A 22158-nucleotide genomic window follows, 5' to 3' on the forward strand; every position below is an offset into this window, starting at 1 on the left:
CTAATGACCTCAGCAGTTGAGTCCCATAGTGCTCAGAGCCATTTCAACCATTTGAACACATCATTCAAAATTCCTAACAGAAGACGCTATCCACAGACAGCACCAGGTGATAGTGCTAGATATCAAATAGATTATATTCTAGACAACCGCAGATATAAAAGCCAAATACAATCTAGGCATTCATTGCCTGGTTTTGACATGACTAGTAGTTATAGCCATGTGCAATTTATATTTAAATAGGAACAAAATATAACTGGGACTCAAAGGTATAGAGAAAGACTAAAGATTGAAGATATAGTTCATAGTGGAGGCGGATGAGGCATTTCAGAAAAATGTAAGCTGGTAGGAAATAAAATGTTTAAGGAGAAATCAAAAATTTTCCTTCAATGGTCACACAGTCCAGAATCGGTGTGGCGTTTAGGCAGAATTCGCCGTGGGCAATGAGGCAATCATCCCACCAACGCGCCAAGTTGAAGATACCAGTTTGGTAAAAAATCGGACCATTTTTCTTATTGTTTGCCGTTTATCCATCTTGAGTGCCTTTTACGTTTGGGTGTTAAACCAAAAAAAAAATCTGTGCATTTGCAAAATGTCGGACCCATCCTTAATTATCGTATTTTAATGTTTATGTGTATGAGAAACGTAGGGACGAAGTGGTGCCCAAATGAAATGGAGCAATTTTTTAAACTTACTTCTTCACATTTTAAGCACAAACCTTCAAACCACTTCAAAGTACTATCCATTTGCATTAATACACTTGCCTGATCTGTTATTCCATTTTTCAAAACATTGTTTAAATTCAATCTTTTGTGATGCCTGACAGCGTCTCCATCGTGTTTTTCTTCACTTCAGCAACATCAAAAAAATGGTTCAAATGGCTCTGAGCACTATGGGACTCAACTGCTGAGGTCATAAGTCCCCTAGAACGTAGAACTACTTAAACCTAACTAACCTAAGGACAACACACACATCCATGCCCGAGGCAGGATTCGAACCTGCGACCGTAGCGGTCGCGCGGTTCCAGACTGTAGCGCCAGAACCGCTCGGCCACCAGCGGCCGGCTCAGCAACATCAGCAAAATGCTTTCATTTCATGTCTCTTTTCATTCTAGGAAACAAAAAATGTCGTACGGGTAAGGTTGGGTGAGTACGAGCGGTAAAACACGGATCAGACCTTTTTGGCCAAGAATTGCCGCACAGACAGGGCTTTGTGAGTAGTGGCATTGTCATGATGGAAAAATCAGTCACCTGACTGCCACAACGTAGGCAATCATGCAGCTTCCACCTCACAAAGTTGCGCAATCTTTTCAAAACTTCCAAGTAGAATGCCTGAATGGGCGACTCCTCTCTCATCGAAAAAACAAATCAGCATTGTCTTAATGTTTGATTTCACCTGACGAGCTTTCTTGGGGCAAGGCGAACTTGAAGTTTTCCAGTGGTTTGACTGTTGCTTTGATTCAAAATCGTAAGCAAGGCACCAAGTTTCATCATCTGTGATAATTTTCGAAAAAAAGGTTTGTATCATTTCGGGATCTGTCTTTCGAAGCACAGCATGCTTCCACGCTATCTTGTTATTGTTCAGCAGGCAGCAGTCGTGGCACGAATTTGGCAACCACCCTTTTCATTCCCAGATCTTCCAACACAGTTTGCTGCATTGACGTCAAGTTCACTTCTGACAGCTCTACAATATCTTCAATGGCCCGTCGTCGATCATCTTTGACGACTGCAAGAATGTTTTCAACATTTTCATGTGTTCGGGCTGTGGAAGGATGACCAGAGTGACTTTTGTCATCAGTCGACATTTCACAATTTTTGAAATGGGAAAACCACTCATAAACTTGAGTTTCCCACACAGCAGCGTCCTTGGACACTGATTTTAAAGTTTCAAGAGTTTCCATCGACTCTTTACGAGCAAGGAGTGGAATTTCACCTTCGCACACTGTTCATGAAAATCAGCGGTTGCTAAAGCGATAGCCATACAAAATATTATTCACTATAAACTCTGCCGAAACTAGTCCAGACCTCCTTCAGCCACGGCACTCGGCTTAATGACTGGAATATTCGCTCCATGCGCTCCTAGCGGCAAAACGCAGTACTACAAAAGCTCTGACTAGAAAAAAAGTTAGTTCCATTTCTTTTGGGTACTCCATCTGTGTCTTCCTGACAATTTCTGATAACTGATGTCGTGTTTTTACTAATCCGTCACTCAATTTAATCCGCTAATATTTGTCATGAAATACCGGGTGATCAAAAAGTCAGTATAAATTTGAAAACTGAATAAATCACGGAGTAATGTAGATAGAGAGGTACAAATTAACACACATGCTTGGAATGACATGGGGTTTTATTAGAACCAAACAAATACAAACGTTCAAAAAATGTGCGACAGATGGCGCTTCATCTGATCAGAATAGCAATAATTAGCATAACAAAGTAAGACAAAGCAAAGATGATGTTCTTTACAGGAAATGCTCAATATGTCCACCATCATTCCTCAACAATAACTGTAGTCGAGGAATAATGTTGTGAACAGCACTGTAAAGCATGTTCGGAGTTATGGTGAAGCATTGGCGTCGGATGTTGTCTTTCAGCATCCCTAGAGATGTCGGTCGATCACGATACACTTGCGACTTCAGGTAACCCCAAAGCCAATAATCGTACGGACTGAGGTCTGGGGACCTGGGTGGCGGCTGAGCACACGATCATCACCAAATGACGCGCGCAAGAGATCTTTCACACGTCTGGCAATACTTTTTTTTGTTCTAATAAAACCCCATGTCATTCCAAGCATGTGTGTCAATTTCTACCTCTCTATCTACATTATTCCGTGGTTTATTAAGTTTTCAAATTTATACTGACTTTTTGATCACCCGGTATAATTGCACATATGAAGAGTCAGAGACAAGCCCCAAATTAATGCACCATCTTTCAAAACAGGAAGTTTCTCCAGGAGCCGTGAGGACAGAGTTTCTCACGAACTTCGATGGTCTTCCTCCGAACGTTTACGACACGATTCCCTGCCTGGAGTCTGAAGACGTCGCGGAGGCCGTTGTTTACATGCTGTCGCAGCACCCACGAGTCCAGGTAAGCTCATGTGGCTCCTACCGATCTACATCGCGTCTCAGAAAATCGATTACCTTCTGATATTTTTATTTTGGACTATACAACACTTGTAATACCTTCTATAGAATCTCGTTGCCTTGACAGGGAAGTTTAACATATATAAAGTTATTGGGTCTCTACCCGTGCATACTCATCAGAAAGGCGCCTCGTTTTAATGAGTGTCATTCTCATCATCTACTAGAAAAATGGACATCGTTTGCTACGAGGTGATGGAAGAGAGAGTCATGGAACAAACAAATACTTTGGATGAGGTTAATTTTTTTATCAAAACCTTTAACGGATCTTTCCCTCTCAAAAATTGTGCATTCGGCATGATGCGCAGGACATGAACCATGAGCTTATAGACGGAAACTTGTAGATCAACTCTTTTGACTGTTAGCGCTGCTCATAACTTCCTTCATACGTATAGACCACACAAGCAACACAAATTTCCGAAACGCATGGAAAAAGGGTTCAGTAATTTACAGACTGCGACCATTCGCTCCCTTAGTAAAGGTCTATACGAACGCATCTGAATGTTGTCCGTTAAAACAGAATGCTTTTTTATTTTGCTCATCTCCATGGTAGGTTCTTATTTTCTTTATAGAAAATTTAATTTCAGTTATCTGAGAACATAACCCCTTTTAGAAAGGATTACAGTACAGTAGAAAAAAAAAATATTGCTTTCTTGATTCAATATCCACAAAAGAAAACGGTTGCACGCGCTTGTATGTCGTATTTCGGCTCTCGAGCTGGAATTCATCCAGGCCAAAAATTTCTGTTTCTTGAAGAGCTATAAAGTGTTTACTGTTACCATTCCTCTTATCTGGTTCTGAATTAATCACAACAGAAAATTTTCATGTTTTTCTTAAATGTAACAAATTATGCAATGTTCGCGCCCCTGTGTGACTTACTTCTAATCATAATCAACATTATATACCGAAGTGACAAACATCACAGGATAGTGATATTCACATATTCAGATGGTCTAGTAACCCGTAGACAAGGTTTAGAAGGGCGATGCGTTGGTGGAGCTGTTATTTTTACTCAAGTGTTTCATGTGAAATGGTTTTCGACGTGATTCTGCCAGCACGACGCGAATTAACAGACTTTGAACGCGGAATGGTAGTTGGAACCAGACGCGTGGGACATTACATTTTGGAAATCGTTAGGGAATTCAGTATTCCGAGATCCACAGTGTCAAGAACGTGTCGAGAATACCAAATTTCAGGCATTACCTCTCACTACGGACGACGCAGTGGCCGAAGGCCTTCGCTTAACGACTGAGAGCAGCGGCGAAATTTTAAGTTAATACGCTATGGCAGCAGTCGACCGACGCGAGTGCCCTTGCTAACCGTACGGCATGTCTGTACCGCCTCTCCCGGGCCTGCGACCGTAACTTTGGACCCTAGACGACTGGAAAACCGTGGCTTGGTCAGATGAAACCGGATTTCAGCTGGTAGGAGCTGATAGTACGGTTCGAATGTGGTTTATACCCCACGAAGCCATGAACACAAGTTGTCAACACGGTATTGTGCAAGCTGGTGGTGGTTCCATAACGGTGTGGACTGTATTTACAAGGATTGGACTCGGTCCTCTGGTCCACCTGAACCGATCATTGACTGGAAGTGGCCATAATCGGTTACTTGGAGACCATTTGCGGCCATTCATGGTTTCCATGTTCCCAAACAACGACGGAATTTTTATTGATGACAGTGCATCATGTCACAGGGCTAGAGTTGTCCATGATTGGTTTGTAGCGCATTATGGACAGTTCAAGCGAATGATTTGGCCACCCAGATCGCCCAACATGAATCCCATCGAACATTTGTGGGGCATAAATGAGAGGACAGTTCGTGCATAAAATCCTGCGCCGGCAACACTTTCGTAATTGTGGACGTCTGTAGTGGTAGCATGGCTCAGTATATCTGCAGGGGACGTCTATCGAGTCCATGTCCCGTCGAGTCGCTCTACTGCGCCTGGCAAATGGAGGTCCCACACGGTATTAGGTGGTATCCCACGACTTCTGTCGCCTCAGTGTAAAACAACTTCCGTAGACTGAGCAAACAGACATCAGATCTCTGTTTTCTTCTTCATTTCTAGACCAATCTCTCATTCACTTGCCTTTGACAATGGTTTTTGTGTATAGCTCATTCTCCGTGGTCCACATATCGACTATTATCGATTCCCCAGTTACTGTTCTATTGACTTAGCTTATCGTAGGTTATTGATTGATCTTTGTTTACCGTAGGGATGCTCGGCCACGACGCCATGAACGTCTCACTGAACTCATCACATTTGGAAAACAATTGTAAATGAGGCTTAAAATTCTCGCAAAGGTAACTGACATTGAGTTTAATTTGATTATATTAATTCGCCCGACGTCAGACACAAATTTTGCAGTGAATAAGAACGTAATTGATTCTATTTTTAGACGTCGTATTGTAGGAACATTGGTGGAATGAAAATTTATGAGACTTAAACAGCCCTGGAGGATTAAAGATGTAGTTGGATAGGCATAATTAATTAATCAGTCAAAATCCCGCTATGATTACAATCCTTTCCGTCAATAGCACGATCAGCAACGTCTGAAAGTTCGATTCTTATCTACTGTCAACGAAGATGTCGGTTGCCCTTTACGGTACATAGTGTATCAGCTCCGCACTATTATGTGCTTGTATTTCTGTGCCGAAGTCATAGTGATTGTTAGACCCTTCCAAACTACATTGCACTCTCCTTAAAGTGATACATAGTTATGGTGACTGATAGAAAAAGTACTTCAGAAAAATATCTGATCTGAGAACAGAAGTTTTGAAGGAAATAGGAACAGGCCGTAGAGAGAGTGACAGGCAAGCCGTGTAACAGAAATATCTATTGCTAGATATTCTTAGAATTCGGTTGTGTTTCCTAAGTTTCTTTGCTTATTCACTACTTTTACTCTCTCTTAAACTGGCAATGACTAAATTGTATTTTTGTTTCAGGTTCACGACGTCATTATCTATCCTACTGGCAGCTCATGAGCTCGTCTCTGCTCTTCTGACTTCACCGTTTTCATCAATTTCTTCTGAATAAACGTTTTATATTGTGGATAACTTCTCTCACGTTAAAAAAATGTATCTCTACATTTCCTTTTTTTCTACGATTTTGCATACTTTTTGGTATTTCATACTGCATGTCCAGAACAATATCCATGAGACCACTAATAAAGATATTGAAAAGTTTAACCTTTTCCTGTTTACAGACAAAAGCGACGCAGAATACCCTATTCTCTTTTGATACTCATGAAATACTTCATTTTTTTATTTATCACACACAACTAATGAAATAAATACTTAGTAAATAAAGACGACTGTAAATATTTCAGCAATGTTCACTGCGAAGTCATCGAAATTGCTACGGTTCCATATTTTAGTCTTATTAATCAGTGCTATTCCGAAAGAACAGATACCATCTTCATGTAGTTAAGGCTAACCGGCCATTGACCTTCTTCTTATGTGCGGATGCACACGTATTGCCCGAACTCTTACGGGACTCTGTAAGATTGTCTGCCGCGAGTAATGAGTGTAATGGGCAGGGCCATTACAAATGTACTGTGTGGACATTATGTTGGGAATGTGGGTCTCACAGGGAGCGTGCAAGGGATAAGTCCCTCCAGTCGAACTATCCTCTGTGCCCTCGGTGGCTCAGATGGATAGAGCGTCTGCCATGTAAGCAGGAGATGCCGGGTTCGAGTCCCAGTCGGGGCACACATTTTCAACTGTCGCCGTTGATGTATATCAACGCCTGTCGACAGCGTAGAGTCTTGATTTAATTAACATTTCACCCAGTGTCAGGTCATCGGTTTCTAGAAGCGTTTTCCGTCGAAAACGACATAACATCGCGACAATAATATACGTATCGTGAAGCCGCAGTTGACTAGGGTGGTGAACGAATTGAGCAAAGTTCAAACACAGTTCAAAGCCAACAGGAACAAGGTCACTCAAAAACATCACACTGAGATTAGCACTAAATAAGTGAAATTAAATGGTATCTTAACCCTAGCCAAGTCCGTCACTTTCAACCAACACCGGCTTCAGCTAACTGATGGCTCCAAGATTCTGCACTAAGGCCTCTTTCGACTGCGGAAGTCTAGTCTCATTAATCGACAAATCACGCTGAGAAAAACAGGAGAGTCGGTTATCGCAATTCAACACCCGGGCACGAAAATTCACTTTCGAATGATTTGTAATCGTTCTGTAACCTCGATGATCACAGAGCACCACTGCGTCCAAAACTCGGGAACGATAAGCACTTTAAAACACGTAACTCCATCATAGAAGGCCCGCAGCTTCCTGCTTCATAGCGCGTGGGCTGCCCTTTAAATTCTCCATTTCGCAAGCTCCGAAACGCTCCACGAAATTATTTAACATGTAGGCTATTCATCCAGTCAGAATCAGGAGCAGAATGTAGGCATTCTCATGGGCCGTGTCCTACGCCTGCTTACCGCGCTTCTGTAAAGCGCTGCCTCCTGACAGATCTTTAAGAACTTTTTTTACAACGGCCATCACTGAGAAATTACTCCCCGGTGTCAGCTCGACCAGTCGGCTCATAACGGCATCAGTTTGGCGGATTACGGAAAATCCAGCCCAGTTCCCAGTTTCTTCGTGCCGAATCATATCCTCCTTCACTCTGTATCTAGAAACTGACTGTGGCGGCGAACGTGGCTGTGGAATATCGCCTCAGTTGTGCGACTGGATTCGTGATTTCCTGTCAGAAAGGACGCAGTTCGTAGTAACAAACGGAAAGTCATCGAGTAAAACAGAAGTAATATCCGGCTTTCCCAGCGTCTTCTGTTCTCGAAATGCCCTGAATTTCGTACTTGATTCGAAGGAAGCATTTTGACTGTTAAATTTCAAACTAATCTAATTTTTCATGCCCAAAATAGCTATGCTTTCGATAAATGAACTTTTTGAGACCTCATTTATATAGCTCGCAGCAGCTGTTAGTGAAATATTTCATTTTTCTCTCACGTAAATAATTGAGTTCTCATAATTACCGTGATTACTTTCATGTAATTAAGTGTCTTTTTTTTTTTTTTTTTTTTTTTTTTTTTTTTTTTTTTTTTTTTTTTTTTTGCGAAACTAAACACGCAGGGTAATTTGATAGCGCATTTGTACATTTTTGACTGTTCGTTTGCATATAAATATTCGGACAAAATTCATTGTCTAGTTTTCCCTGGACTCGTTAACTAAGTTTTCCTTTTTCACCTGCGTTATTTATAGCAATTAAATATTGTTTTGGAAAATTAGACCTCACGTTGGACAAGTTGATGCCCCATTTGTCCATTACGCACTCTTCGTTTGGCTTTGGAAATTCGGACAAATATTTTCCTTCAAATCATTATTTTTTTTCCTAATCATCCTGATTATTTTCAAGCAAATAAATACTTGTTTTACAATAATAGACTTCAAGCTGGTCAATTTGATTGTAGGTATTCCACTCTTCATTTGGCTATGAGAAGTATGACAAAAACCCATAGCATTATTTCTAGAGAGTCTTGTTTTCGCTCCACTCAAGCAACCGACCATACGTGCACAAAATTCCTTTGAGCGTGAAAGAAATCAGAGGAATAATTGGTGCAAGGTTTTACCATCCACGGAGAGTTCACGAACACACCGCAATGGATTGTGGCAGCAATGGAGGAGCTCGTTGGTGCACGCACGGACGTTAAAGGAGTTCCAGAAAGTGCATATGGCAGTTTCACGAATCGTCATGGAAATACTACCGACAGTAACAATTATGCGTTTGAAGTTAAAGTTAACTCGAATAATTTTTCAAGGAATGGCTCCTAATTCATCTATTTTCTTACACTTAAAGATCATGAGAACTGTTGGTCGCTTTACAGTGGTTGCCTTCTAAAATTTTCCTGCACCGGGTATGAAGCCCGTTTGTTTCTGTTGGCTCATTTCTCCCACACCATTAATACAGAAAAACTAGTCTGTATTAGGTTTTCTGGTAAGATCGATTTGTGAATGAGGCCTGAGATGGAGATTGACATCAGATTCGTCTTCCTTAGCCGAGTTTGCACTTAGCAGTCTCGCTATCACTTCCTGTGCCAAAAGGCAGGCATTGTAAAAAAATAAATAAATAATTCGTACCAGCAGGTAAGCAAGGACTACGTGCAGCGAAAAGTGAGCCGATCTGTTTCGCTGTTATATCTCTCGTTCACGTCACTGTGTGTATAATTACTTAATATTGTCTCATTAGCTCAAATCCACTTGTGCGGTAAACAATCATAATGTTCCTAACATCACATAACATCTACAGTGTGACTACTATTCTTCTATTCTGTACTGAAGATCGCTGCGGAAATAGTTCATCTGCTGAACAGGTTTTACAAATCAAGCGCCATGTTTTCTGACTGGCGTACGTGGCAGCAGCCCAGAAAAACGTTTGCAGTCGGAATACTTGAATTGTAAGGAAACAATCCTTTGTGAAAGAAAAAACAGACAAAACTGGTGTAATAATCTACAGTATTTAGCCCTTTATTTTACAAAGCGGTATTCGGCTGTTACGCCAGCGGTCGAAGTGGCCGTGCGGTTAAAGGCGCTGCAGTCTGGAACCGCAAGACCGCTACGGTCGCAGGTTCGAATCCTGCCTCGGGCATGGATGTTTGTGATGTCCTTAGGTTAGTTAGGTTTAACTAGTTCTAAGTTCTAGGGGACTAATGACCTCAGCAGTTGAGTCCCATAGTGCTCAGAGCCATTTGAGCTGTTACGCCACCTTCAGGTACTGTAATAATCCTTTATAAAAGATCATATTTGTGTAAAATTTCGTGTAAATATTTGCAGCCAAAGAGACTATGTTCAAATTCGCGTTTTCTGTACAGTAAAAGAAGAGACAATCTTCAAACTTTTTGGTGAGCAGCTAGGAGGAGTCTGGCTGTTCGCTTTTGTCTTTATTCCTCCAGCTATCCTAAAGTAACCTTCGTTGGCTGTAGTTGCAAATAATTCTTAATATACGAACTTATTTTGAGCTACAGACGTGTTATACCTTCATTAATTCACGAAATATTTATTGTATGATGAGTTATATTTTTGAGCATTTTTGTGCATTTCAGTTTGATTCCTAATGCAGACTTGACTTTGATCCGTAAGAAGAACGTAGCACAAAGGTGTTGCATATGTTGAAGCACTCTCGGTTGAGTATGAATATTTGTGTGCCTGCAAGTGCGTGTGTATGCATTCTAATCTTTTCCGAATCTTGGTAATTTTTGCTTCTTTGTGAATTTCTATTTTTGAGCATTTCTCGCAGGAAAGACGTAACACTTCGATGTGGCATTGGTATGCCATTGGCGCAATTTTATTACTAGTTTGCCATGTTCGTTCAATAATTGTATGACCAGAGTCTACAGTCATTCAGAGAAGAATTCCTAGTTTTTAGTCAGTCACACAATACAGAGCAGTATTAATCGATCCACATCCTCTGGTGCGCCGCTGCGAAAATTATTCCGGGACACTTACAAACTTCATTTTGCTAAAAATTTTGAAATATTTTGGTTGACGGAAGTGGATGCCAACCCACTGTACAGAGATAAATATATAGATATTAAATCAATGTCATGTGTTTTTGTCAACATTATATATTCTGTCAATAACCGACGGCGAAGCCAATCAACAAGTCTCTTTGCCCTTCATTGTTTTTTTTATGTCGAAACATACAGGGTAGAAGCGTGCGTTGCAGGAAGAAGAGTTACATCATCACGTACACTACTGGCCATTAAAATTGCTACACCACGAAGATAACTTACGACAGACGCGAAATTTAACAGACAGGGAGAAGATGCTGTGATATGCAAATGATTAGTTTTTCAGAGCATGCACATAAGTTTGGCGGCGGTGGCGACACCTACAACGTGCTCACATGAGGAAAGTTTACAACCGATTTCTCATACACAAACAGCAGTTGACCGGCGTTGCCTAGTGAAACGTTGTTGTGATGCCTCGTGTAAGGAGGAGAAATGCGTACCATCACGTTTCCGACTTTGATAAAGGTCGGATTGTAGCCTATCGCGATTGCGGTTTATCGTATCGCGACATTGCTGCTCGCGTTGGTCGAGGGGCAATGACTGTTAGCAGAATATGGAATCGGTGGGTTCAGGAGGGTAATACGTTACGCCGTGATGGATCCCAACGGCCTCGTATCACTAGCAGTCGAAATGACAGGCATCTTATCCGCATGGCTGTAACGGATCGTGCAGGCACGTCTCGATCCCTGAGTCAACAGATGGGGACGTTTGCAAGACAACAACCATATGCACGAACAGTTCGACGACGTTTGCAGCAGCTTGGACTATCAGCTCGGAGACCACGGCTGCGGTTACCCTTGATGCTGCATCACAGACAGGAGCGCCCTAGCATACAAGGTCAAGAGTGATATGGGGACTTCGCGAACACCACCGCACGGGATGAACTGAGTGTTTGCGGACCGTGTGAATTTTGTCCTTTGTGTCTTCGTTTTTAACTAATTGTGAGTTGTACTGCTGAGATTTAAAGAGGTAATCAATCAAGAATTTCTTTCACCTGATAATCGTATAAGTTTATATACACTACTGGCCATTAAAATTGCTACACCGAGAAGAAATGCAGATGATAAACGTGTAGTCATTGGACAAATATATTATACTAGAACTGACATATGATCACATTTTCACGCAATTTGGGTGCATAGATACTGAGAAATCAGTACCCACAAGAACCAAATCTGGCCGTAATAACGCCCTTGATACGCCTGGGCATTGAGTCCAACAGAGCTTGGATGGTGTGTACAGGTACAGCTGCCCATGCAGCTTCAACATGATACCACAGTTCAACAAGAGTAGTGACTGGCGTATTGTGACGAGCCAGTTGCTCGGCCACCATTGACCAGACATTTTCATTTGATGAGAGATCTGGAAAATGTGCTGGCCAGGGCAGCAGACGGACATTTTCTGTATCCAGAAAGGCACGTACAGGATCTGCAACATGCGGTCGTGCATTATCCTGCTGAAATGTAACGTTTCGCAGGGATCGAATGAAGGGTAGAGCCACGGGTCGTAACACATCTGAAATGTAGCGTCCACTGTTCAAAGTGCCGTCAATGCGACCAAGAGGTGACCGAGACGTGTAACAAATGGCACCCCATATCATCACGCCGGGTGATACGCCAGTATGGCGATGACGAATACACGCTTCCAATATGCGTTCACCGCGATGTCGCCAAACACGGATGCGACCATCATGCTGCTGTAAACAGAACCTGGATTCATCCCAAAAAATGACGTTTTACCATTCGTGCACCCAGGTTCGTCGTTGAGTACACCATCGTAGGCGCTCATGTCTGTGATGCAGCAACAAGGGTAACCGCAGCCGTGGTCTCCGAGCTGATTGTCCAAGCTGCTGCAAACGTCGTCGAACTGTTCGTGCAGATGGTTGTTGTCTTGCAAACGTCCCCATCTGTTGACTCAGGGATCGAGACGTGCCTGCACGATCCGTTACAGCCATGCGGATAAGATGCCTGTCATTTCGACTGCCAGTGATACGAGGCCGTTGGGATCCATCACGGCGTAACGTATTACCCTCCTGAACCCACCGATTCCATATTCTGCTAACAGTCATTGGCCCTCGACCAACGCGAGCAGCAATGTCGCGATACGATAAACCGCAATCGCGATAGGCTACAATCCGACCTTTATCAAAGTCGGAAACGTGATGGTACGCATTTCTCCTCCTTACACGAGGCATCACAACAACGTTTCACTAGGCAACGCCGGTCAACTGCTGTTTGTGTATGAGAAATCGGGGCCGGCCGAAGTGGCCGTGCGGTTAAGGGCGCTGCAGTCTGGAACCGCAAGACCGCTACGGTCGCAGGTTCGAGTCCTGCCTCGGGCATGGATGTTTGTGATGTCCTTAGGTTAGTTAGGTTTAACTAGTTCTAAGTTCTAGGGGACTAATGACCTCAGCAGTTGAGTCCCATAGTGCTCAGAGCCATTTGAGAAATCGGTTGTAAACTTTCCTCATGTGAGCACGTTGTAGGTGTCGCCACCGCCGCCAAACTTATGTGCATGCTCTGAAAAACTAATCATTTGCATATCACAGCATCTTCTCCCTGTCTGTTAAATTTCGCGTCTGTCGTAAGTTATCTTCGTGGTGTAGCAATTTTAATGGCCAGTAGTGTACGTGATGATGTAACTCTTCTTCCTGCAACGCACGCTTCTACCCTGTATGTTTCGACATAAAAAAAACAATGAAGGGCAAAGAGACTTGTTGATTGGCTTCGCCGTCGGTTATTGACAGAATATATAATGTTGACAAAAACACATGACATTGATTTAATATCTATATATTTATCTCTGTACAGTGGGTTGGCATCCACTTCCGTCAACCAAAATATTTCAAAATTTTTAGCAAAATGAAGTTTGTAAGTGTCCCGGAATAGTTTTCGCAGCGGCGCACCAGAGGATGTGGATCGATTAATACTGCTCTGTATTGTGTGACTGACTAAAAACTAGGAATTCTTCTCTGAATGACTGTAGACTCTGGTCATACAATTATTGAACGAACATGGCAAACTAGTAACAAAATTGCGCCAATGGCATACCAACGCCACATCGAAGTGTTACGTCTTTCCTGCGAGAAATGCTCAAAAGTAGAAATTCACAAAGAAGTAAAAATTACCAAGATTCTGAAAAGATTTGAATGCATACACACGCAGTTGCAGGCACACAAACATTCATACTCAACCGAGAGTGCTTCAACATATGCAACACCTTTGTGCTACGTTCTCCTTACGGATCAAAGTCAAGTCCGCATTAGGAATCAAACTGAAAGTCTGCAGAAGCCTTGCAATCCTTGCTGCGACCCAGCAAATCAATGTTTGTAAGATGAAACGCGAGACCAAAAGTCAAAAGCTCCCCTCTTGCTATGCGACAACGCGCCACGCGCTTGGAAGTCAACTCACCCTTCTTCGAAGAGACTTCGGCTACAGACCCTAACGAGCTGGAACCAGACTGACCGTCTCACACACTCCAACGTTTCCCATGCGACCCTGTGGCCAGGAAAACCCAGAGATGAGGCTTCCGCCACCAACCTAACACTTGTAACTTTCACACAAGGGGAGCAAACCTCTTTGCCTACCTGAAAACTACAAGAGTTGGCCACTCTGTACGACTACCGCTGATTCTCTGTAGCAGACTAAACCACTGTATAGCAAAATGAAACACACCCACATTCATTCACTGACGCATGCCAGAGAGTTCTGTATCATTGGAAAGCAAATAAAATGATAATGAAAGGAGACTACAGGACCCTGTCACCGTTTGAACTAGGGTTACAGGAATTTATTGGACATAATGTGCGTACACCTAATTTCACTGGTAGCAACGATTTCTTAAAATCAAAGACATCAAAGAGGACAGTTCTTCAGAACCCACGTTAAAATCACACGCCCCTCTATAATTGGCTGCTTGTCAGTAAAAACGTTGGAAAAAAGATATGGGTACACCAAATCCAACAGGACCATGACTACCAAAGTACTGTGGGTCACGGCATATACGTGTATAGATTTAGGGAACGTATGGATAGAAGAGGGCAGAATACCGGAAAGGCAACAAAATCTTCCTCTGTTCACACCCATTGTCTTAGTCATGGATTCACGTCGGGCGGTAAAATTAGAATGAAGTGACACAATTGACATCTAGACACGGAAATTATTAATTTTTATGGATGTATTTCAATGACGTGGCAATCTCAAATAAGCGGGAATATATAAGCAGGAGCCGGCAAAAGTTATGAAAATTCCGAATCTCCGAAAAATAGGTGACGTGGGCGGAATAATTATCTAAGAAAGATAACTCAAGTGTTTTATGTTATCACAGCTGTTGCGCGATAGTAAGCCGCGATGCACTGTTGCGAGCTGCAGCTTGTTAGCGTAGGCAGAGTTTGCGGCCTAAGGAAATCCGTCGATACAGCGACGCCGTAGTGTGCAGTCGGCGACCATGGGGATCGAAAAGTACGCCGGTCGTGTTGCCATGGTGACGGGAGCCAACTCAGGCATCGGCTTCGCCACCACCCAGGTGTTACTCAGCCACGGCATCACCGTCGTTGGCTTCGACAAGGCAGTCGACAAACTTCAGGTAGATATGGATCACGTTATCTGTACTAATCGGCACTTACTTTCGTAAGACGCTGTCATGACGGTGTTTTCACTTTATTTCAGCTTCGTATTCAACACTGTCTTTTATACGAGAGCGTGCTCAAAAAGAAGGCCTCCGAATTTTTTATGTGAAAACTGTTAAGGCCTTTTAAACAAAACAAACGTTATTAAGATTCTGCATCTCGGTTCTTTATGTCTACATATTTATTTCTCATCGTCCCTGGTGACGAACAGATTTCTCCCAACGAAGTACCGGTTTTTTGATACCGTCGCTGTAGAGTGCTTCAACATATGCAACACCTTTGTGCTACGTTCTTCTTACGGATCAAAGTCCGTTGACGGAGCCGCAAGCTCATCTACGCTCTCACCGCTTCATCACTATCAAAGTCCTCAAAGGCGTCTTGTAACAGATGAAAATCGGATGGGGCCAGATCGGAACTGTATGGAGGACGATCGTTGACAGTGAAGCAAGGATTCGGCTAGTTGCAAATGCTGCAGCGTTCATGTGTGGTCTGGCATTGCTTGCTGAAAGAGAGGGTGATTCATGCTTAGACCAACTCTTTGAATTCGAAACTCGATTGCAGTACGCTGTTTCTCAAGCGCCGACATAGTTCTGTTACTCACCGCAGTGTTACTCGCTAAAATTCGGAGGACTCTAGCGGCAGAGAACTGCAAATACGTACACATGAAGAATAAAGATATAGAATGTTAATAACGTTTGTTTTATGTACAAAATTCTAAGAATTCGAAGGCACTACTTTTGAGCTCACTCTCGTACAAATGAGACTATGCCAACTAATGTGCTGGCAGAGAACGGGAAGTTCGCTCTTTCTCTTACTCTGGAACACAAAGGGCGATCAAAAAGTTTCCATTTGCAGGCGAAGTTGCAGTTTATACGCAACGTTGCGCGACTCCGATGCCGGTATACAAGCATCGACATGCAGACAAGGGATTAGTGTTGTGTTCGTGCCTTTCGAACGTACGTGCGGTGCATGCGGAAACGTGAACTATTGCGACGTTATTACCAAGTGAGCAGAAAAAAAATAGCTCAAGCACTATGGGACTTTACATCTGAGGTCATCAGTCCCCTAGACTTAGAACTACTTAAACCTAACTAACCTAAGGACATCACACACATCCATGCCCGAGGCAGGATCCGAACCTGCGGCCATAGCAGCAGCGCGGTTCCAGACTGAAGCACCTAGAACCGCTCGGTCACAGCGGCCGGCACCAAATGAGCCAAAGAGGACCAACGTGCTGTTATTCTTTTCTTGGCTGCCGAAGGAGAAAGACTGGTAGATACACAGAGGAGAATGAAGAATGTTTATGGGGCAGCATATCTGTCGAAAAACACCGTTGTGGAATGATGCGCCAAAGGGTGCTGCTGGTTCATGATAACACACATCCTCATATCGCAGAAGTCGTAATGCAGAAGTTACAGCCAACTCAAGTGGGAGATACTCGGGCATCCGCCATATTGTACTGATCTCTCCCCACGCGATCATCCGGCGTTCGGTCGCTTATAAAGGACCTGGAAGGGCAGACGATTCCTATCGGACGAGGATGTGCAGCAGGCAGTTCCTGATTTCTTCACGCATAGGACATGGAGTTTTTCCAAGCAGGTATCTTCAACCCGATGCATCGGTGGGATGATTGCGTCAATGCACAAGGCTATTTTGCCTGATTGGGATACCGATTTTGGACTGTACTGCCTTCTAACGGAAGCTTTCTGACCGCCCCTTACATGTCAACAGTGAGCGTTTACAAGTGATAGTATCGGGCATTTACTAACTCAAACAGCTGCTTTTCCGGTTTCAAAATCTGATCCATATCTGTTTCGGTATCTTAGGCAGAAAGATGTGATGCTCTATCTTCAATATCTGCCAATGAGTGCGTCAACAGTGAATCAGTCGCGGTTGATCTAAAACTCAAGTCAGTGGCGTAGTGAGCGTTTACAAGTGAAAGTATCGGGCATTTACTAACTCAAACAGCTGCTTTCCCGGTTTCAAAATCTGATCCATATCTGTTTCGGTATCTTAGGCAGAAAGATGTGATGCTCTATCTTCAATATCTGCCAATGAGTGCTTCAACAGTGAATCAGTCACAATTGATCCAAAACTCAAGTCAGTGGCGTAGTGAACGTAACTGGTCCTCAGGGCACGATATTTCATTGGCGCCCTCCTCCCCCTTCCCCCCTCCCAACGGCGCCTGGGGCACAACACTTTATTGCTCCCCCCCCCCCCCCCACCCCCCTTTCCAGAAACACATATAGTAATATAATACATAGAATTTGCTCTAACAATAACATATTTTCCAGAAAATGTTGTTTGTCTTCGAGACGATTTGGCGTCCCTCTGCGAGTGGCGGGGAAGTATGATATACCCTCATGACGCCTCCAGCCGTGCGGTCTAGGGCGCTGCAGTCATGGGCTGTGCGGCTGGTCTCGGTGGAGGTTCGAGTCTTCCCTCGGGCATGGGTGTGTGTGTTTGTCCTTAGGATAATTTAGGTTAAATAGTGTGTAAGCTTAGGGACTGATGACCTTAGCAGTTAAGTCACGTAAGATTTCACACACATTTTAACATTTTGACGCCCCCTTTCCTCTCGCTACGCCACTGACCTAAGTCAAAAAGCACAGCCAGTACATTTAATAGCAAACAAAAATTGCAAAATGACATCGAAGTGCGAATGCAGTGCCAAGCTATACGCTAATCAGCTGTCCTCTGCTATCACGAGATTAAATTTATTATGACACGTATGAAAATGTAGAAAAATATTACGCACTGGTGTAGAGTCCTTGTTACCGATCACTGACATGGTGACATACAAACACATATTAAATTTTTCAATAACTGGGTAAATGATGCAATTTGCAAAGTATTTTTAAAGCACATATACGCGTGTGTTTTCTGTGTAAATGTGTGTGTAAGTATGTTTGTTTGTTTGTGTGTGTGTGTGTGTGTGTGTGTGTGTATACTTGTTAGCACATAAGTGACTTGAATTAGAATTAAAATTGTGTAATAAATTGTTTTCGATTTTCATCTACACTAACTGTCAAACAAGTGAAGCACTCAGGAGACATGGTCAGATGCCAGGGTCACTTCATACATGTAAACACCATCGATGGGTATGTAAATAGCTAGGGCTGCAGTTCTCTGTGACAGGTAGAACAGTCACCACAGTGCATTAGTGTTGTTCGTGTTTAGTGTTGTTACCAAACCTGGTAGGGTGTTACTGTGAAGGACACGAAGTTGCCGTGAATCCGTATGAGACGGCGTTATCAGCACTTGTCAATGTTTGTAATGGATCTCGTTGTGGGTCTCCAATTGGCCAGCTGGTCGAATTGTGTAACATTCAGACTTGTGAGGCATTCAGAAGTGACAGTAAAGCGATGTTGTACTGCGTGAAGGTAAGAGCCGGCCTACTCGTCGCCACGACCCTGGCCGATCACGTCTGACCACTACAAGGGAAGATCGCCATAATGTGCACCCAGCACGCAGTAGCCCCTTCTCATCTGTGCCTGTCATCAGAGACCAAGTAATGGATTCCTTGTACCAATCTGCAGACTACCAGCAGGCGTCACATTCGTAGGATGCCAGTAACATCTACATCTACATCTACATGGATACTCTGCAAATCACATTTATGTGCCTGGCAGAGCGTTCGTCGAACCACCTTCACAATTCTCTATTATTCCAATCTCGTATAGCGCGCGGAAAGAATGAACACCTATATCTTTCCGTCCGAGCTCTGATTTCCCTTATTTTATCGTGGTGATCGTTCCGTCCTATGTAGGTCGGTGTCAACAAAATAATTTCGCATTCGGAGGAGAAAGTTGGTGATTGGAATTTCGTGAGAAGATTCCGTCGCAACGAAAAACGCCTTACTTTTAATGATTTCCAGCCCAAATCCTGTATCATTTCTGTGACACTCTCTCCCATATTTCGCGATAATACAAAACGTGCTGTATTTCTTTGAAATTTTTCGATGTACTCCGTCAGTCCTACCTGGTAAGGATCCCACACCGCGCAGCAGTATTCTAAAAGAGGACGGACAAGCGTAGTGTAGGCAGTCTCCAACTCGAAAGACTGAATTTGGAGTGGTGTTCATACAGGAAGAATGGACTGCTGATGAATGGCGTAGTATTGTGTTCAGCGATGAGTACCCATTCTGTGACATCCCACGTGACCATTGTCAGCAAGTACGGCATGACCTGGGGAGAGGTCCCATTCTTCGAATGCTCAGGAGAGGCACAGCTGTGTTACTCCTGACGTCATAGTGTGGCGGGCGATCAACACGATAACAAGTCATGGCGGATTGTGACTGAGGGAACTCGAATGGCGCAACGGAATATCACCGACGTTCTCCATTCTCATGTAGTAACTCTCATGCGTTAGTATCGTGATGGCATTTTTCAACACTACATTGCTTGTCCACACATAATATGTGCGTCTTTGAATTTCCTGTGTGAAGTTAAGATATTTCCGTGGATAGCAAGGCCAAATGTTTTTCACTGATAGATAATATGAGCTACCAGATTAAATGTCAGCTCCATCGAAGTGTCACTATCGAGGATATCAAGGACCGCTACAAGAGTTGTGGACCAGCTTGCATCACGAGGTTGGTATCCAACGCTGTCCAGGGCGCCCCAGACACGTCTTCGGTGGTCATCAGGACCTGAAATCTCATTGACTGGAGTAGAATTGTCTTCAGCGATGAGTGCCACTTCGAACTGAACCCTGATGACCAGCGCAGACGTGTCTGGAGACACCCCAACCAGTGATGGGATACCATCCTGACTGCCACTCACCATATGGTACGACAACCAGGAGTGATTGTCTGGGGTGCTATTTATTTTATAGGAGGACCCCTTTGGCCGTCACCCACAGCACCCTTACAGGACACTGCTACATCGATGATATTCTACGCTCCGATGTGTTGTCCTTCATGGCAAACCATCCTCGGCTTACATTTCAGAAAGATAATTCCCGTGCGCACATTCCTTGTCTTTTTGCTTGCCAACCCCTACCTTGGCCAGCAAGGGCGCCGGATCTGTCCCCAGTTGAGACCGTTTGTAGCATTATGGGCAGGACCCTCCAACCAGCTCGGGATTTTGACGACGTAACCCGCCAATTGGACAGAATTCGGCATAGTACCGCTCAGGAGGACCTCCAACAACTCTATCAGTCAATGCCAGGCCGAATAACTGTTCGCATAACGGCCAGAAGAGGGCCAGCACGTTATTGACTTGCTCTGTTTGTCGGGCTCTATCTTTTGAATAAATCATCCAGTTTTTCTGAAACTGTAATCATTTGTTTGTGCATGTGCCTCACATCTAATGATTTCCGTCCCATTCGGATAATTCCTTCGTGGTGCGTTGCCTTTCTATTTTTGTTTTGAGTGAACTTTCTTTTAGTTTTCTACTCGACTGCCGTGGACTCATGTAAAGGTATTGCTCCACAGTCACTGAAACTGAAAGACGCCACTAGCAACCTACACATTATGGAGGGGGACCTCAGAAATGAGGACAGCATTCTGGCGGCCTTTAAATGGATACGGGACCATCTGTCCGGTGTCGACATCATGATCAACAACGCTGGCCTCTGCAAGAACGCCGAACTGACATGTGAGTATTAGCACAAGAAGGTTTAAGCCATTAGAACAGGAAAACAGGTGCAGTTCTGAAAGTCAACCGAAACGTTGCTCATATTCTTTCTTACGCTTGGGCAATACAATATACGCAGACGTGTTACATTGCAAGTCATTCTTAAGATATGTCTTAGAAGAGCGACAGGTATATATCACATAAACATTACACATACACTAAAAACTACCTTGATTTAGATGTAAGTTATCTTTAGTACTAATGGTTTAAAGGATAAGTAAGGAACACTTGTGCAACTTTTCGCTCATAACTGTAACATTCGGTAGTTCCGTTAATGGCGAAAATGATGTTGCGTTTCCTTTTATAACAACAGATCAGCATGTGGTCCGCATAAATTTATTGAAGAGTAAACAATATTCTAAAAATTGACATTTTCTTAATACATGGTAATTAATTCGGTGGGTTTGGATACTGCCCCAGTAATACTAATAAGTATCAATACGGATGCCACCGTCTTGAGTAAACGTTCTGAGTATGGTTTAATCCGGGATATGCGAGTTATGAAATATAGCTAGAAAATATTCACAAAAATTAGTTCGTATTCCAATAATGTTAGACTGACGTTCTAAATTAAAAATCGGAAATTTAAAAAAGAACAATTGAGGAAATCCTGTTGAATACCAACAAAAATTATAAACAAAACAATCACATTAATGAAGTGGACAGGGAATAAACTTTAAAAAATGCTTGATCATATCTCTTGACACTAATTTTGCATACAGAATTTTAGAGCTGATTGTGCTAATGCATGCCTTGTATTACTTTCATGAGTTCAATTTTTTTAATGTACACTGGCATAAGTAAAGTGGAAGAGAATGCATTCCGCAAGCAACATTTTTTGCGTTGATTATGTGAGGTGTAACCCTGAGCCAGTATAATACGACTAGATGAACTTCTCTTCAGTTTATCACTTTACTGCCCAGCCAAACCATATGAAGTGCAGCATTCTGTATGTAGGGCGGTGTTGCATCTCCCATTCCTGCAGATGTCAAAATTTCGACCCTGAGATTTCACATCATTTTTCTTTTCTCCTAGCGCATAAAATTGTATTTTCTCTTTCGGCTCACATGTTTGGCTCCATACTTTAACCCTTAACTGGTAACACAGTCTGTGAGACGGCTGTCGTACTTTCTGCAGGGGGCTTCAGCTTTTCCCTCCGTGCAGCTTTCTGCTGGAGCGCTGACTTTTTGCAGTGAAGGTGGAGTGGCATTCGCCCTGTTTGAT

At 43.2% G+C, this 22158-nt stretch overlaps 2 protein-coding genes across 2 annotated transcripts in view; both read left to right on the plus strand.

Annotated features, from left to right (window-relative positions):
• Positions 1 to 6295, plus strand: part of LOC126234719 (dehydrogenase/reductase SDR family member 11-like) — a 63465-nt gene extending 57170 nt beyond the window's left edge. Inside the window, exons 5-6 of the mRNA XM_049943467.1 lie at positions 2937 to 3083; positions 6083 to 6295. Coding sequence (XP_049799424.1) covers positions 2937 to 3083; positions 6083 to 6121 — 186 coding nt within the window. The 3' untranslated portion in view covers positions 6122 to 6295. The remainder of the gene's footprint in view (positions 1 to 2936; positions 3084 to 6082) is intronic.
• An 8728-nt stretch (positions 6296 to 15023) lies between these two features.
• The window catches only part of LOC126234720 (dehydrogenase/reductase SDR family member 11-like), a 37079-nt gene continuing 29944 nt past the window's right edge, over positions 15024 to 22158 (plus strand). Inside the window, exons 1-2 of the mRNA XM_049943468.1 lie at positions 15024 to 15252; positions 20733 to 20895. Coding sequence (XP_049799425.1) covers positions 15115 to 15252; positions 20733 to 20895 — 301 coding nt within the window. The 5' untranslated portion in view covers positions 15024 to 15114. The remainder of the gene's footprint in view (positions 15253 to 20732; positions 20896 to 22158) is intronic.

This window comes from Schistocerca nitens, chromosome 2, assembly GCF_023898315.1.
Source record: "Schistocerca nitens isolate TAMUIC-IGC-003100 chromosome 2, iqSchNite1.1, whole genome shotgun sequence".
Taxonomy (NCBI): domain Eukaryota; kingdom Metazoa; phylum Arthropoda; class Insecta; order Orthoptera; family Acrididae; genus Schistocerca; species Schistocerca nitens.